The sequence below is a fragment of the Calliopsis andreniformis genome, chromosome 3 (genome assembly GCF_051401765.1).
Source record: "Calliopsis andreniformis isolate RMS-2024a chromosome 3, iyCalAndr_principal, whole genome shotgun sequence".
Taxonomy (NCBI): Eukaryota; Metazoa; Arthropoda; class Insecta; order Hymenoptera; family Andrenidae; genus Calliopsis; species Calliopsis andreniformis.
The window spans coordinates 7,962,719-7,982,124 of NC_135064.1; the positions used below are offsets into that span (position 1 = coordinate 7,962,719).

The window sequence follows — 19,406 nt, forward strand, 5'->3', positions numbered from 1 at the left end:
ATGTGAGAAATATGTATGCCTATAATAAATTAACTAGTCACAATTTTGTATTCTTGTTTTACAAGCGATATACTGCAAATCAAAAACGACAATGCCAGTGAAGAAAAGTTAGATCTTCAATGCCAACTGTGCTAAAATGACGAAATATATTTTTTGGAAAATTGTTTAGAAATTTTTCTCTTCTATTAATTTCCTCTTTACATTATTTCTGCATAGTTCAAAAGTGGCGAACACGCTCTGATATCGATAACAATTGTGAGCATATCCAGCAAAGTTTAGCAGAAGCTATACATCACCGAAACCGAGCCGATCCAGGGAAGTTCGGGAACGTAGTTCGGCTCGGTGGCTAAAGAATTTGCTGATCTTCGATGTAGGTCAGCCGAAATTTTTGGGGGGTCGCATCGATTTGTCTGAATCACGAGCACTCGCTTACGTAACTATGTTGCCGCGGAAATTTGATTGGCTCCACTAGTGAAAATTCGAGGGGATTCACACACTAACGAACGAAATCGTGGTACGCTTCTCATGCGAAAACATAGTATTTCTCCTTAAGCTTTTGAACTCGGTTGTTAAATCCTATCTCCCACGCGATGTGAAAAGAATATTCCATTTTAGAACATTTCCATTCCTTCCATGAATTATTTTAATCTTTGTTATTCATGGATGTTTTTTACATATCAATGGTTCAAATAATTCTTTAAGATTTCGAAGAAATTATTTAAAATTCCTTGCTACCTTTACTTTAATTATAAAGATATTACAGGATTCTTACTAGATGATTATATGCTTACATGTAATAGTTTTGTATCAGCCAATCTTTCTCGAGCACTTATGTCCTGTTAAAATTCAAACTTAATTTTCTCAAATGAAAGATACATATTTAAAAAATTTTATTTCACACGTGCATTCAAAATTTCCAGTTTTTCGATTGTTCAGTTCGCCCAGAAATATACATGATGTTCGAACTCAAGTGTAAAAAATTTTGTGAAGTGATTCTGAACGCTAAAATAAGACAAAAATGAAGGTAAACGAAATTGCTTTTGAGGTTTTATTTTCGAGTTATTAACTGTAGACGAAAAACCTAAAATATGCATAAAATGTGACTTGGGTCTTATTCTACTGCCAATGTGGTTCAGGTCGGACATGCAGTGAAGTTAGTAGAATAAGTCTAAAAAAAATCCACGTGTAATTTAAGTGTTTTCTTAACAATTAATAACTCGCAAACGAAACCCCAAAGGCAATTTCATCTATCTTCATTTCGTCTTATTGTAGCATGCAGAAACGTCCCTTAAAATGTCTGACATCTGTTATCAAACTCTCTATACTATAGAATCGTAAATCGAGTGAAAGTGCCATCTAATATGAACAAATAATAACTGACCATGGTCCTGCAAGAGACTGAAGCCCTCATCTTCCACTATTATCCTATTTATATTTTTGGGCCAACTATACTGTTGGAAACCTAACATTTCTTGACTAAAAGTTAGTGTCCCGTTACTTTCGTTACTTTCACGATCATAAGCCTAAAGAGTCATACATTATCTTAACAATTTGACCAGAATCTCCTACACCACCTACTCTGTTAAGAGTGCCTTGCACATTTTGCGACAAACGAGTAGCTTTGAGTTAACTGTCTGGTTATCAGAAACTTCTAACAAATAAAAGATATTATGTCTAACGTTACTTAATAAATATCCATAACATCCAACAATACTTCTAATTCCAAAACGCCTTGTATAGTCCGTATTCCTAATTTTTCTCGAACCCCCCTTGTCTGAAATCTCCTGCACCCATAATGGAGCACTAAATACACGAGTGATCGACACTTCGTAACGCAACACCCCCAGCAGTTCAGGAAGCACGCTCTATTAGTATCCACGCATAAAACACGGACGATAAAGTTTCGTTTAACGTGTCATAACGCACGCAGAGTGAAAGCAGCAGCCCCCCTATGCAAAATGGATCCTTTGTCCTTCGATTAACCACGCCAGCCCCCGGCGGAATTAATTTTTGACTTACCCCTGCCCGTGGCTGCGACGCGATCAGGCGGCGAACCGTGTAATCCGTCTAGTGCAAACGATCAGGCTCGAATGCAAACGCGAGCGCACCCCATGAGAGGTGCATGGCCGCGTCTAAAGTGCATGGAACACGCGTCCCGTCCATGGGCTGGCTTCCCCGGTGCGCCAAACAACGCCACGAGCCTCTCTCGCCTCAAGTTTCAGATACGCCGCGAGAGCTTAATAAAGTAACCGGACACCGGGGGCTGTAATAAACCGACCTGACTCCTTCACCTGCGCTCAAGGACCATCGAATGGGTCCGTTCGACGCGTCTGCAACGGCCATGAGCCGAGTCCGATCGATTATCCACGTCCATGGCTCGTTGTAAGCAATAGCAGAAGCAGACCCCTTGGAGGAGGATATAGTGGGTAATTGTTCCACGTGAATTAGCACACGTACCACTGGCTTCTGCTACTAGTGAACTAACGATCTTGGGATGGCTGATAAAATGACCTGGACGATTGATACGTTGAAGTGGAATCGAATGTTGACTTGCAATGAAATTCGAGGGTGAGGTTGCAGGGGAAGGAGTGTGAATGGCACGTGGTTGTAGGTTAATTTGGTCATTTTGAGAATGTACAGTGTAGGATGTAAAGAAAAAATGAAAATTTTAGTATTCTTTTTTTGTTTTAATAAGAAGACTTGGTTTTGGTTTATGAATTAAACTCGTTAAAGATGGATTTTATTGCAGCAATTCTTAACCTCATGAAAGAGGAATTTTTTTCAAGGTTAAATAAAATAATTGTATATTATTTTGTAAATGCATGTATCAAACTATTCATTTATTAAATGTATTCGTTTAAGGTATAGGTATTCAAGCAAGTAGAAGATAGCAGACAATAAGGTATTTCAATAGGGAATCTGTACCCTCAAAAGCTTTCATTGTATCTTTTGTAATTATGCAGGAATTTATGAAAAACCAAAAGTGCCGATCTCCTTCCAAATGTTAACATCCCGCGAGGTTTAAAATTTTGTATTTTTTGTTAGTTTAAATGTAAAATGTATGTTTAAAATTTTATGTTTTTTAATTCTTTTCTTTCATATCTCCTTTTAGAAACTCACGTTGAGAAACGTGAAGTTAAAACTTATTAAGTAATCTATATTATTTGATATTTTTTAACTTTTTCTTTATCTTGTGAAACAGCTATATAATAATACAAATAAATACCACTTCAAAAGATAACGTTCGTTTAATATTAAATACCTGTCATAAATAATGCAAAAATTCTGTTCATATGTTTTGTTTCATCCTAATGCAAAACATTATAGACTATTGGTTTTTTGCTAGTACATTGTCCCAGTATTGGACAGACCTTCGAACTCAATATTTTTCTACTAAATATTAACTCTAGTCTAAAACAAAAAATTTGTTGGAATTACGAAGATCTTAACTATCTCCTACTCACTCTCCTTCTAATAGGTATTAAAAATTATGTTTAATAATATTCGTAATCGTCTTACTCAATCATTAACATTCGCAAAACTGGACATAACAAAAATTTTGAATAACAATATTCTCTTGATATGAATTTGCTGATTTATTCACCAAATCGTAATAGTACACATAAATTTTGCTCTGATGTTTATTGTCTCGTGTCTTCGATAAGACAAAAGTAAATTAAACACACATGAGATGACCTTGGAAATAATGTATGCCTCGCGCTAGAAGCTTATCGTCAATCTCTTAAAAGTTTATAGCGAAGAAACGCTATAGTACATAGCTATTAATTAAAAGCCTATAGCATTCAGTTAAAAGCCCAAATCCTAAATCAATAGCCAACATTAAGTTAGCGTCCATGAAAACTAATTAATGAAAATCTGTGATAGGTATAGGACGCCACTCAACATTAATTCAACATCTGTGAAAGTGGTCAAAGAGAAACTTATTTATTTCAGAAATAAATAGCATGGAGATTAAATCTGTCGACCCTACAAAGAGGGATCCATGAGATCACCCAATTTCGGGAGCAGTGGGCTCGTTCCCCGCTGAAACTACAAAAGGGGGATCGCAGAATCTTGTTTTCCATGTTCAGAGAAAACTGCGACACGTGTCTGTATATAACGTTTCGTGTCCTTTGTCCGAGGATGACAATAGCAACCCTCACAAGTCTCCTCTTATTTGAACAAAATAAACTGAATTTCGGCAATACGTAGTCCTATTCTTTGATGAACTATCTGGAGATGTATTTGTTGAGGGTGAACACGTGACCAGGATAACAAAATCGATATATAAGAACTATGAACTCTTGACACTGAAATGCGTATATTCATGTCTTTTTAGAAAGAAACATTCGTATTTCGTTTACTGTCTTGCGACGACATTTAAACATTTTAAATACTCTAATGGCCAATAACACTGCAAAATTCCCTGTAAGTACTATTTGTTGAATATGAAAGTAATTATAAACGTGATACCAAAATATATTTAAATTGTTGTACACTTATACACATCGAAATATCAAATAAAAAAGGAGTTACATAAATGCTAACAAATAAGATCTTTAATTTAATAACAAAGAACATACATGATTACTTCTCATATGACAGTTAAACCAAAAGTATTGACATTTATAGGGTGGTGCAATTTCAATGGCCACTATTGTATGTTACTGTTCTTTATAAACTAAAAGATATCGCTGTAGCAAATAAAACATGTTTTAGGTTTATACATAGAAACATAGTAAAATACTAGATTCAGAAAATTAATTTCTGCTTTTATTTTAATAATTCTGCTAAGGCACATCATACATAGCTAATACACAGTATGCATATCATTATTATTATTATTACTATTATTATTCCAAACAACTAATAACGCAAATTATACTTGCTTTAACTTATTAGAATACAAGCTTAATCGTCAGCCCAGCGCACAAACCGATAAAAGAAAACAGACAACCAACCGATTGAAACTTGAAAAGAAGCTATTATCATTTGTCGGAAGTTCGCGAAAAGGACTCCCTGAAAACAATACCAGACGATTTCAACCCATAAAGAGGCAGAAGGGCGACAAAAGGGTGTACGTAATGGAAAGAGAAACAGAGAAAAAGTATTCCCTTCGTTTCAACGTAGCAAACCGCAGAGAACGTTCGGTTACTTCTGCGAAACCATCGGCTGGGGGTGCGCAGGAGGGCAAGGACGGGCCGATAATTGAAATTTCTTTCGGGGAAATCCCCTCCTGACGGTCTCACCCTTAAGCCAGCCGACTCACCACCACCTTTATTCGCTTTTCGTGGACGTTGCACCGTCACCCACGCTTTCAGCCCCGCCAGTTTCTCTAATACCGATCGACTGCACGAAAGCGGGGGTTGAGAGGGTGCCACGTTTACGTAGCCAGGGGTTGGGAAGGCCGCAATAGGATACCAGCGATATTACGAAGCGAAACGAATTGGAATGGTCGTACGCGTGTCCTTTAATCTTGCCAGAAAAATTGCACGAAATATTCCTATATCTGAAATTAAAACATTCCAAAACACGTTTCGTTTCCCTTTGATTGAAGGGTTCGTAACAGAAACAACCCTTGTCAAATTTTATAATTATTTTTATGAGAAGTTCTAGTGGTCAGAAGTTAAATTCAAAGCATAGCGGAACTATACAATAAAAGAAAATATGTGTAATATGATGAATATATTGTTAAACAAAGTTTTAGTCTATTGAAGAAAAATTAAAGATATTCGAGTGTCTCTTTTTGTTGTAGTAAAAAGGGACGAATACTGACAAGACTCGTTTTTTGTATGGACCCCTCAATCTGTAATTGCATTATCAACTCAATGTTTGGAATCATTTTCTAAACTGAAGAAAAAAATAGTAACATAATTTAAGTAACAATATTTATGAATTTATTCTATTATATTGGATAAAAAAGGCTGTTAGTATTCTTGAAATGTAAAAAACTGTTATTATTGTTGAATATATTAATCTGAAGACAATATAACTAAGTATCAAATTTTGGGCCAACAGTCTATGCAATATTTGAATCTTCTGATCGTTTCAATTTTGCATGGAAATGACAAGCAAAATTGTTCAAAACGTCCCGCAAGGGAATAAAAAGAAGAAAAGTGAATATTTAATTCCTCACGGTTCGGAAGCTTATGTACTCTGAAGTCACGTGACTTGCACGTGAGGAAACATGGAGCGCCCATCTTTTATTCAGAGTTCAATGTATATTGTAAGAGATATAACAGGTTATATCGAGGTATACGACGCGCATTATAAAGCACTTTTCTCTATCGATATCATTCGATTTCATCCCCCCAAGGGAACCATATTTCTTTGGCAATGTACCGTAACACATGCTACCCGTAATAATAAAACCAAACGGTTCGGGTTTCGAGTTTGCGGGGCGAAATAGAAATAAATCATTTTCTAAAATTTACACGGACCGCTGTGTAGCGTGCAACCTGTACTTTGCAATGCAGTAAATTTTATGAGGGGTGTGGAGCTAAAACGACTTTGACTGGGGGGGTCTCTTAACCCGAATATAGCTCTGATTTACATATCGAGGGTAGTTTCTGGCACGACCAACATTCTATGTCGATCATCACTAACTGTAAAGTTGAGTATTGCTTTTCATGAATGATGCTGTGCTCCTTTTTGGTACATGGAGAGTTAAAAGGCGGTGATTAACTGTTTCAGATGAAAATATAAGTATTTACTGGATCTTTAAAAAATTCTATTGTGCTATTCTTATTATAATGTATTTAATACAATATTGCTATACAGAATGTACGGTTATTATTTAAGTAATTATAGTACTGTAAAATACAAACAAGACACAGCTATAAAATAAATCGACTGATGCAGTAAATGCGAGTGAAAAATTGTAGAAATTTAATTGGAAAAAAATAAATAATGAAGAAGCTCTGTTTTTTAATTTTAAATCAGCCCTGAAAATATTATAACAAAACTGAAGTATTAAATACCTAGTGATGATAGCTCCGCAATTTCGAAAGCAATTGAATCGCCATCTGAATGCTATTGAATAATGGAATTCCTTTAAAATAGATCTGTAGTATCAACAAGACTAAAGTGAAGGGATGAATAAAGACATTACTTTTAAATTTTTCATTTACTATCAAAAATAGTTAGATAAATGAGGACTTTAAAAGCATTCGAGTATGTTTTTTTCTCTTTTAATGAAACTGGTGAAAAATATTTTTGTGCAAAATTATGCTTCGAAGAATTGTATGATAAGCTAACTGTGTTACAGAGAACATTACTATACTCTATGTAAAATAATACAATACATATGTATGACAAAGTGGGAAAACAATTGCTGCTTATCGGTTGGAAGCCGATGGTTACATAACGAGCGATTAATCGATATTGTGAAAGGTCAGTTTCATAGGTCGTGTAGGCGCATCGTTTCTAATCGGAAGAACTCCGAAGGGAATTCTCTGTACCGATAAATCTGTAGGCATTGCCTTTCCCTATTTCTCGCAACTACACTTTCTATTTTCTTCGGAGGCGCAGTCGGTCATTGATTAATCAATTTGAGGTCAAATTTGAATTTAAAGCGCCTTTTTGAGATTTAAAATTTTAAATTTCATTCAACTCTTGAGTTCGACTCAACCATGGTTCGAAATTTACTCAATCTTACTGAATTCTTATCATTAATACATCGCAGAAAGATCACTTTGTCAAAATTTGAAATAATCAGACCGATACCTTGTACAAAAATTTGTTGTTTGTTTGTTGAAACATTTCTGATATGCCCATTATGTACTTGTTACTTGATATGAAGTTATAATCGCGATATTTGAGTAATTCTTTCTGTAGGTTTAATCTTTGAAAAAGTGCCGTAAAAAGGTGTCGATTTGTAAAATGCAAGACTGGTGATCATTTATTGCAAAATAAATCAAAGGGAAGGTAGAAAAATGCAAATGATAACAAGAAAACGTCCATATGAAGGCGTTGTGGATTGAAATATAAAATTTCGCAACATCCCCCTGTTAATATGAGTTTGCACCTACTACTTTATTATTTTTTGAAAAAATATGCAATTTTTTAATGAATAAATTCTGTCGAAATAAAGGAGTTGTGAAAGCTATATTCATAAAATTTAATTTTAGAAATTATTACAATTACAAATTTGCAATGATGGAATTACTTAGTCCTTAAAAAATGCCTAGAATAATGTTGAATTTATTTTAATTAAATAGTATTAGTACTATTTTGAGAAAATTACATCTACTGGAAGCTCTTTTTAAAAATACGACATTTCGTATGTATGAACCTAAGAGATAATCAAAGATTAATTAACTAATGTTGTTTAATATTCTTAAATAGCATATATCCATAAACAACATTCAGAATGACCTGAAAGTATAAAGAAACTCAAATCATACAAATTCCTTAAATAAAGTTAAAAAATCTCGCAATGATTCGATTTTACAATATACTCTAACAAGCAAAAGTTTGAAATTATTTTCTAAATTATTGAAAGTAAAGATTATTTAATCTATACTCATAATAAATATTATCTATGATAAAGTAATCTTTACTTTCTTTAATACACAGTTCGTGTAACAGTAAATTACATTAATCTAATGCTATCATTTGATGCAAAGAATATTGCAATTATTGTTGCTAATTTCCAGCAGAATATACTTTGCTACATAGTGTAACTTCAATATGAATTAGAAAGTGATTCCAAACTTTGGCTGGTAGTGTACGTCATTAAATCTCGACTCACCCTGAAGATAATAGGCTGGTTTTAACCTAACCAGCCCCGGCACCTGTGTGACACCCTGCCTCGTAGTGTTGTGTAACTGTAACGCTGCCAAGAGGTCTATACCTCCTCCAGGATCGCTCCCCGTCCTGGATCTCGAGCCCAGGACGCCGGTGGTCTCCTCTGTGGCGCCAACAGTGGCCACCGCCGTCTCTTCCTCTTTCTTGTTTGTCGTGCCAGATACTGAAAAACAAGCCGAAACGACCGCTCGTTAAGTTTTGTTGAGCCTTACACAAACACCAATTAGGGTACGGGCTGGATTCGTGGACGAACTCATTGCTGCCAAGCTGTTGGCTAACTTCGAGTTAGTCCACAGTAGTTACAAGCTTTGAGTGGATCAACTGTGACAATTCAGATAACTTTCTGCATTTGATGGGATCATAACTAAGTGATAGCATAAATTTGCAACTAGTTTTGACATAGACAAGTGGAGGAAAATATATTCTATGAAATGAAATATATTCTGTTTACAAGCTGATTCGTTCGATAAGCATTGTGGGCGAATAACTTGGTGTTTGTTTTATCTTCGAATGAAAAGTTTTGCTGAAACTAATAATATATGGGGTGGACTAATGAGAAGTACCAATTTGAGTATCTCTAGGACTATGGAAACAAAAGAAGTATGTTTTGAATAAAAATTGATCGATGCGATCAGGCTACGTTGTGGTTAAGAAAATTTATTTATAACCGAAGTTAATTAATAGAAGTTTATTAATAGAAGCGGGTACAATTTGGTATGAAGCTCAAAAATTTGGAGAAGTTAAAATTTGTAAGAAGTTGATAGATATCTCTAACAATCAGATCAAAGTGCAAATGTAGGTACTTCTTGAGTCTAGTTTAAAGGAATTAGCACGAAGACCCAACATTCGTTTAACTTCAATCTAGCTTATAAGACATATCTACCCCAAATTTAATGATAAACCATACCTAGAAGCTTCTATAAATCTATAGTTACAGAACATATGATTATCGTTATCGAGAACAGAGCGTCCAGACGCAGAGTACTTAATAAACAAGCTGTACACCTCCTGTTAATAGATTCTCATAGGAAGACTGAAAGATGTAACGATTCCAATACATCAAACATCGAATTTACTAAGCTCTTGCTCCCCCCGAGTAGCTGTATCGAGTGACAGAGCCTCTACTCGACGAGCAATAAAGTTCAATGGCGTATTTCCACTCTGTCCCTCGAAACGTGGTAAGAGGGGCTCAAGGAGCATTCATCATCGACGCTATCGTCGAGAGAATGGCAAAGGGAGTCGCTGATCGAACGGAAGAAGCGCGATAAGGAAAGAAGAAGGCACGGGCGAGGTAGTCCTCTTGAAACGTGGTGGTATCGATCGACTCTTCAACAGTCGACGGTCGTTATCGGCCTTTCCGCGCTTTTCCTCGTTTCCATGAAGCCTTCAACCCCTTCCTCGCGCCCCTTCCAACCTAACCCCCGTAAACAGCACTCTGCTCTTTATCTGATTTTCGATATATATGAAAAATCCATTTTGCTTCTGTCGCGTGAAGATCACGGTACCGATGATTGAGCCTGTCCTCCCCCTACCTTGTGACAAAAAAGATTTTTCACTGTCCTTTCCAACCTGCCAATATCCTTTTGTCGGAGCACCATCGATGGGCTATCGCCATAGCGATTGATCGCGTTAATAAAAGTATTCTATTTGTCTCGAGCGATGGTTCTAATTTTTTTTAGCATCTACATATAAAGTGTTTCCGAAATTGAGATACAACTAAAAAAGAGCTGACTTCTTGCATAAAAAGATGTTGAATATAAATCAATTCTTGTTATGTCAGAACCCTTTTAAAAGAAGTAAATATCAATATTCGTTGAGTACGCCTGCACTTACAATTAGATAAAATCTGCTTCATCGACCCAATCTAACTAGCCACTGCTACTTCTATTTGCATTTATAAATAATCTGATAGAGATTTGGTACGTCATAATTGAAAAAAATAAGAAGTAGCAAGATTTAATAGTTTATTTATTTTATTTTACAAGATATTGGAAAACTCACTATGCTACTCAGATTTTACATTTCCTGAAACATCTGGGTGATATAATCTTTTTATTCGTGAGAATTTGTGTTATGTTTAGCATAAACTATTTCTTTGATATGACTTTACAAATAAAAATCTAATAATCCTAGGGACTGATTAACTATATCTAATGGCGTATGTATTAGTACATCTATGTTATATACTATATATGGGTATATATTATAATATTCAGCATTTTATAAACTATTAAAACGAAAACATTATTGCATCTTACTGTATATTATTCTCTAAACTTATGCCAAATGCTGTGTCTAAATACAAACTGCTACATAGGTCTAAGAAGACCTACTATTGAAAGGTTATATCTACAGAAGATCTGTATAATCGAGAAATTATACCATCGCTTCGAAAACACTTTGCATATTGAAGTCACTGGTTTTTGCGAGCGATCTTTACAGATGAAACAAATTATATTCGGTATATATTAAGTTTTAATTATGGGACCATCGAGATTCATGTCCCCTGGTACTGAAGTGGTTACTCGTTACTTTTAATACTACTCTATAAAAGAGACATTACAAATACATATGAATCGAAATTAGGTTAATTATCTTCACGATTCTAAGTACTAAAAGGAATAATTATGAAATAATATTATTATTTCATTATTTTGATAATACTTCCGAGTTAATTTAGAAATATGTATCTGCTAGATCAATGGTATCTTATTGCTTAAAGCAGGACATTTTCTACCAACGACTTAAAGATTAAGAAGAATCTTTTTCAAATAAACGCCCTCAAAAGTAATTAAAGTACTTAAAATTTCTGTATTCGCAACTGCAATCATTTTTATGAAGCTGTGCTCTAAATAACGAAAAAAACCCAAGAGGGCACTATTGAAAAATTCCTAACCTGAAAATTCTCAATCACAGAGAAGCTCAATACGTAGTTAATTAAAATCGTTTTCTTCTTGCAATGGAGCCAAGTTTCACGTGTAACAAGTCTAGCAAAACATAAACAACACTACTATTCTGAAACGGTCCGTGAAAGCTTTTTTTAATTGCATAACTAGCAGACGAGAATAAAGCCGCGGGATGTCCCTTTCGCCTCTCGCAAATCGCCTTAAATGAACGATCGGGGATTCCGAGTCCGACGTGGAATTCGTGGACATTAATCGGGGCAAATCGTCCGACAAATTAATGGCGTTGTACGCTCGCATTCATTGCTAAAAGTGGTTCGTTGCGCCAAATGCGTACCTGCTGCATCTCTCATCCATTGGCGTAGGTCTTTCATCGTTACGCACCACTACTGTGTGATTCTGTCGCGTTTGAACCCTTACTTTGAGTGCTGTCGCTTTGACGACTCTGCAAAAGTCATCTCTGAGCGACGACTTTCATGGTCTCCACACTTTTCTAAATGGAAAGCCGATATAAAGAGTGTAACTTCTGATATCGCTAAATGGTAATGTCTCCACTGCGCTTGAAAAACTTAAAACTTTTGAAAACTCTTTACAAACATAAGCTAAAATAATTGCCGATATATTAGAAGATAGAATCAAATTTCTCTTTTAAAAATTATAACTCATTTTTCATTATTAACATTAAAAAAGTATGTAAAAGGGTCAAAGAAAGTAGAATACATAGGACATCAAGAAATGAATTTGTTTAAATAATAAGAATGGAGTATTATGAAATTCTCCAATCAAGTTAATAAAACTTCATGCAGAGTGGATACAAAATTTGTTATAAGCATAATTTGGTTTGGTGTTCACTTCCGTATCATACAGTAGTATCTACACTTAAAAACAGGACTAAAGTATCCATAATATCCATACTTCATTTTCAACAGCTCTATATTTTTCATCCTTTGAAGAAGAATTCCTTACAAATTTACTTGAAGATTATTAAGTAATTCAAAGTGTCCCTCCGCTCTCCAAAGTGTCTATTTTCAACTTATTTAAATTAGTAAGACCAGTAAGACAGTTTTTCGTAGCTTGCAACCAAAAAAAGAGTAACCTCGAGTCGCAAAAGTAGCACATGTTTCATCGATTCGCCGTGCCCGGCACCGACGGGTTAACGAACCAAGGGAATTTCCAAAAGGCGGCGCCTATGCTCATCTAAGAGCCACGAGCACGTACGCTTGCTTGCGTCGTCCGAAAACGTGGACGCGCGCGCCCCCCCTGTCGTTGTGTGTGCGCGAGTGTGCAACCCAGCGAAACAGGATGGAATGGATCGGTGGCAGACTGCCGGGCGTCGCGACGCTCGTTATCGAACCGTACGTGACATTATCGTTTAGTTCGAGACCATGTGACAGGGACCACGTGAAGGGTGGAGTCGAGGGGTGCAACAATCTCTCAAAGTCAGTTCTGCGTTACAGGTAATAATGATTAATAAGCTTGATGAGCCTTTTGCGTATTTGTAGCCCATCTATATACATGTTGTATTTGGAGTATACTTTGAACGATGCTTGATTTTCGTGCGAAGATTAGACGTGTTTTTGTGCGCAGCGCTGATCAAAGGAAAGTTTTAGATCTAAGTGACAAGAGAAATGTAATCATGTCTAAAGAAGAAATCACATTTTTTATTCACTGTCACGTGGTATTAAAAATCACCTAGACGACTATTGCGATGCCAACATGACAGATAGAGTCTAGGGTTAATGTTAATTCATATGTTTGAAACAATATTTATTTCAAACTTTATTTTAGAACTATTGTAAGTACACTACGTAGGGAATAAAATATGTTTGAACAATTCAAAATCTGTGAAATTTAAATTACATATTAACTGTATTGATAACTTTTATAATTAATTTTTTTCAGGAAAAGAAACACTGAACGTGCTAACTGTATGTTACAGGTATAACAAGTGTAAAAATTTTTTATAATCAAATACGTTCCCATCAAAAATTTACAATCACTTTTAAAAAAAATCGTATAATAACAAAATAGTTTTTTATACCAAATTAATTCAAAATTAATTTGTTTAGAGATACGATTGTTTTTATTTAGTTAAGTGTTTTTTGTAATGCAAATCCCCATTTTTTATACTGTATATCTATATTTATACATATACCTGTATGAATATAAAATTTCAGTAACCTACAGTTAGTAGAGTAAGTAGTTATTTTATTTGTCTCAAGCTATAAACATTTTTATGTGTGCAATGTAGACACAAAAACACTCCTGAAGCCACATTTTTATTATGAAATACAAGAATCTGATTTACGCACATAATACACAATACATTTAATTCACTAAGAGGTATTTCCTTTCAAACACAATAAGTATTGAAAAGGTCTTTTAAATGCATTTAATGTCATTGAATGTATACCTGAGAACGCAGCTTAAGTCTACGCTTAGTAATTAGCAGAAGTGACGTCGATTTCAATGTGTTCTTATAAATTTGAATAACTGCATATAAGCACTTATACTACTCTGATAGTGCAACATTCATGAATAAGTCATTCAGTAGTCTTGTATTTGAGCACTCTCGCATGTGAATGTCTCATTTTAGCTCTCGTAGTCGTTACCATGAAAGTTCTACTAAAATTTGAATAATTACACAGAAAGTACAACCGAGCAGCATTATCCTACAATAAGTGACGAAAGGTACGTTTAAGCTGTCTTCCCAGTATTCAACAGCTTTACAAAGCAGTTCTGTTTCCAATTCTCAAATTCATATTACTGTCTTGCTATTATTAGAATTTCGTTTGGACTAATAAGGAACCGTGTGAAACAACAAAAACTGCATCACTTATCTTGGGTAGATCAACTCCAAATTAAGAAATTCTTCCTAATTGCTGAATTCATTAGAATGCATCTGAGTCTAAACTTTCGTGCTAATTAAACTGAAACAACTAATTTATAGCTCATACTTGTAGTTCTTGCAGACATGATAACGTTACTCATAGCTACAATTATAAGTTTTTAACCCAAACTGTCCCATTATGAACGATGAATGCAGGATTCATGCGCGAGAACGCGATCAAAAGGTCATCATCCTTGCGCGATGAACGTTTTCATTAATGAATTACACAGTAGTGTACCTGGCAAATATTTACTGAGTCCATTTTCACGAAATCGAAGTATTCTGTGGGAAAAGCATTTAAGAGGATCGTGATAGACTTTTCTGGAGAGCTATTTACTCTACTTTGAACTCTTTTTACTCTTTTTATTGTAATAATATAGATATATCAACCGCCATGTACAATTAATCAAAGTCTATGGTTGCACATTTTTACGTCGATTCATGTTTTGCAAAAAAATCTATGCACAAAATTTGAAGTAACTAAATTTCGAGGAAACCTAGGAATCTAGATATGCATATTAAAGTTAACTCTTGATAGCGACTTGGTATGAGATTAGTCCACACCAACGACGTACAAAGTAATAAGAAATCAGATGGGTCCTACACTTTTGGGTAGCAATATTTCAGTATATTTTATTCCCGATCTTCACCACTTGTACCACAAAACATTGAATCTTAACCCTTTGTTCTCCTATGTCAATCCTAACCCAACATTAGTTCTCCTTACTTTAAGTCCTACTCGATATTTTTAAAATGACTCATAATAGTAAGCAGTTACTGGAAAGAAAATGTAAAAAGAATTGAAAGTACAAAGAAATAAGACATAACATTAAATATAGTAGACAACAAGTAGCACAACTGCTTTAACTTGTAAGTAGGTACGTGTCTACAATAAATTCACTGTCATTGTCATTATATTTATTCCAATTCCTGCTTCTGTGGTTCTACAGTTTTTAGACAAACGAGACGTGAAAAAAATTCACTCAACTTCCGCAGAAGAGATACTCGACAGAGTCTGGGGAGTATCACTCATCCAGAGCCTACTGCACACCCTGTTTCCTATAATAACGGGGGTAATTTGAAAGTGATGGAACCAAGAATACGAAATGAATCCACAGGTTGTTAGATTCAAAGTTTCATTTGAGGCTGACGAAGGGAACCCTTTTGAGGCTGGCGAAGGCAATCGACCGTGCAACACGCCGCCGTTTTTCATTCACCGCATGGAAGGGAAAAGAAAAGCCGTGTCGACGAATGCCAGGGACTGTACGAATCGATATCGCGCGACGGTCAGACCGCGTGTCCACCTAGGAAACCCGTCCTCGTGGTGCACGACTCCATCGATCGGCGTTGAAACGCGTTTCACGAGTCGGACAGGGGTCGCAACCCCCGGAAACGTCGATGAATTTCGTTAGATACGCACGTAACGCGGCCAGACGCTTCGTTTCGCGTTTGAACGCGCCTAGGAAAGGCTCACGGTTTCCTGGAAGGAGCATTTGTTGTCCCTTCTGCGCCTCAGGGGGTTCAGCTGTCGTCGTGTATCACGCGACAGACGCTGGCAATTATCGTCATTAGCCCGAGTGATTGGATTTTCGTGCATGAACAGCTCCGGCGTTTGCTTTCTCAATCGATCGATACCAAGACAAACTACAGAGGTTGTTCAAATATCTGTGGTTCTAAAAGAAAATTACCTAAGACACGTGTTTTCCTTTTCTGCCCAACTATGGAGAAAAAGACTATCTGCTAAAAATATTTTACTGCTATTTTGCACTAAAACAAGGCGCAAAATGTTCAAGATTATCTAAAATTGTAAAAAACTCAATTTCATAGTTTTCTGTAGTTATTGTTTTTCTTCGGAGTTGGGTAGTATTAATATTTAAAGTTAACTTCAATGCTCTCTTATAGACTTTTCTTCTTCAAGCCTTATTTCTAAATGAAAATGTTCTTTTAATCCCCCTCTGAAAATTGCTTTCTGAAAATATCAATTCTAGATTCTAGATTTTAATGAAGACCTTAATACGAATTTTTTGAAAATGTGACATAGGTTGGTTTGCATTACAACCTCAAATACAGGAATTTTGGTGCTGAATTTCTAATCCCTGTTAATGACCCTGCAGCTATCAGTTTGTCTGCATATTTAATAAAGCAGTCAACAAGACTTGCGGAAATAAATAAAACCAATTTTTGTTTAATTGAGTTGAACTATTGATATGTAGGTATACTACAAATTAAAATGGTCTAGCTTTTACTAATTAATATATGATAAACCTTTTACAAAGTTGCATATTTCGATTTAGAATTATTTCATTGAACTTTGTTACATACATGAACGAATAGGTACCTGTATAGAGAAACTATGTCCTCCATTCATTAATATGTAAACTAAAAAAGCCCCAAAATAAGACATTAATATTTATCGGGAAATAAATATTGATTATTATTTAAACGTTAATATGTTTTTTTTGTAAATAATTGAAAACGTTAAATATGTTTCTCATTTGAAAGAGTGCTTAATATTCGATCAGAAATGCTGCTTTCCTGTGTAATATCGTTAAGCTTTACGTAGTAATTTAAACTATTAAAATATTTAAAAAATAATATAAAATATACTACAATATTTTTCTCACAATTCAAGCTTAATTTCATATGGTACTGTCTTGTTTGCAGACCTGACAAATATATTAGATTTGATACTTTATTAATTATCTTAGCAATAGAAAAAGCTTTTTAAAGTTAATATGATGGAATAAAAAATGCTCAAATTCCTGTGAAAGAAAAATAACTGTTTTCCATCTACTTACTATAGAAAAATAAATTTATGAAGAATTTCTTATGAACAAATTTTATCCTAAGTTTCTGTATAGATCAATATGTTTGAGTCACCCACATAATTTTACAGAATTTTGTAAACGTTTAGTAAAGTTTATATTTGAAATATGGAACTAGAATATTCACGCGGATTTGTCTGTTACGCATTGGAATCATACTATTGGAATCAATTGTAACGAGAGCTTCTCGAGACAATCGATAAGAGGCAATTGAATTTTTACGACGTACCGTTCAGGAGTGTTCATTTTTATTATATAATGACATTTATGCCAAGACGGTGCTCGATTATACAAGGCAACTTTGGTTACTTTATTGTTTACCATAGTCAACAATAATAGCAGTTATACATTATTCGAAGGATCGACTGGACACGAAACTTCCTAGAATGAACAGTTTAGACCGTCCAATTGTACATACCTACATAGATATTGATTCGCTTATTCAGCACGCGATTTTGCTGAAACCTATCATGTACATTCATCAGACATGGTAACTACATCAAAATTCGTGAGAATATTAATGAATGAAACCAGCTTTTCGAGGAAATTTGACACTTAAATCACTGCAAGCTGTATCTATTAGCACTCTATTATACACTGATCAATTAATTGCACTTTATTTTACCTCGATCTAATTATTTCTGATCATATTAATTTACTTTTACTAAGTTTTAATTATTTTAACAATATTTAAGCACTTTCAGCTATTCTCAGTCAATTGCATTTACTTTTAATTATTTAATTTTCATTACTTTGATAATGAAAACACGCTTAAACAGTTAACGTAAACAGTCATAATAAACAATTTTCTACCAAAAATGTTTTCAAATGATGACCAACAAGTACATGCGATAAAAAATAATAAATACTTATGTAGTGCATATTTGTTGCAATTATGATGGAAAAATTTCACGTCTGAATTATTAACATGGACTAAATGGTTCTCATATACAAATGCGAGAATATAATTTTTAAAGTTTTTAAGGTCATTAATTGATCAACATTTTTTAGAATGTTATATAACCTAATTTTGCAAATATCATTTTTCCTAATTATGGCTGAAAATCTCTAAACTTTAGCCATTTTTAGCTAGCAAATATGAAATATGAAGAATTCCTTATTCATCTAATTGTGAGACTAATGCATACAAAACTATCAATTACTACACCTCAAATAAATCAGTGAATTGGAGGGCCATACAACTCTAAAATTAACAATTTTCGAATAATCTCAAAATTGTACCTGGACCTCAGAACCAAAGTGTATTAAACCACATGAAAAAAATAGAGTTAATATACTCTAGCTCTTGGGTTCAGATATTTAAAACGCACAGAATTGCACGTTACGTTCAAATATCTCAAAACCTGGTTTCCCAATTTGTATTATTCTTCAACTCATCGATTCAACTGAGATCTTATTTTCAATGACTCGTTAGGTATCCGAACTCTATTCACTATTCCAACCAAAACCTCACACTCACAAAATCATCCTCAAACATTAACAGTTATATACTCACTGAAGATTGCCCTGTTTTGCACGTAAAATTTCCCAAGCTGCTCATGACACGATAGGCCGATCATCGGCAGGAGCAACCAGAAAAACGTAACCTTAATCAGCACCGCGAGCAAGATCGACATAACAAACGCGAAACAGTTTCCTACAGCGCCTGAACTACGTGGCTAGAGTATCGACACCGGCCAGACGCGTTCGACTGACACGCGGCGAGGCGTTTTCGATTCACGCGCCGCGAACAACCACCCACGATCGTATTTCCACGCAGCGGCCAAACGATCCGTGGCGTGACCGATCGCGCCAAATTTCGCGCGATCATTGAAATTCATCCGACCAAGGAGGACAGAGGACACGTGAGAAGCCGCGGCCACCGGATATCTCTCGTCGCTTGAATTTCTCTCCGCGGCACTGTACCGTGGAATTCCGCCACGCCGACAAAAACAGCCTCCACACGCGAACCACCTACAG

The 19,406-nt window shown here is 35.2% G+C and overlaps 1 protein-coding gene across 1 annotated transcript in view; it reads right to left on the reverse strand.

Moving 5' to 3' along the window:
* LOC143188962 (protein kinase C-binding protein NELL1) overlaps positions 1-19,406 on the reverse strand; it is a 92,114-nt gene that overhangs the window by 19,575 nt on the left and 53,133 nt on the right. The window contains exon 2 of the mRNA XM_076393528.1: positions 8,753-8,971. Within this exon, the coding sequence (XP_076249643.1) occupies positions 8,753-8,971 (219 nt within the window). The remainder of the gene's footprint in view (positions 1-8,752; positions 8,972-19,406) is intronic.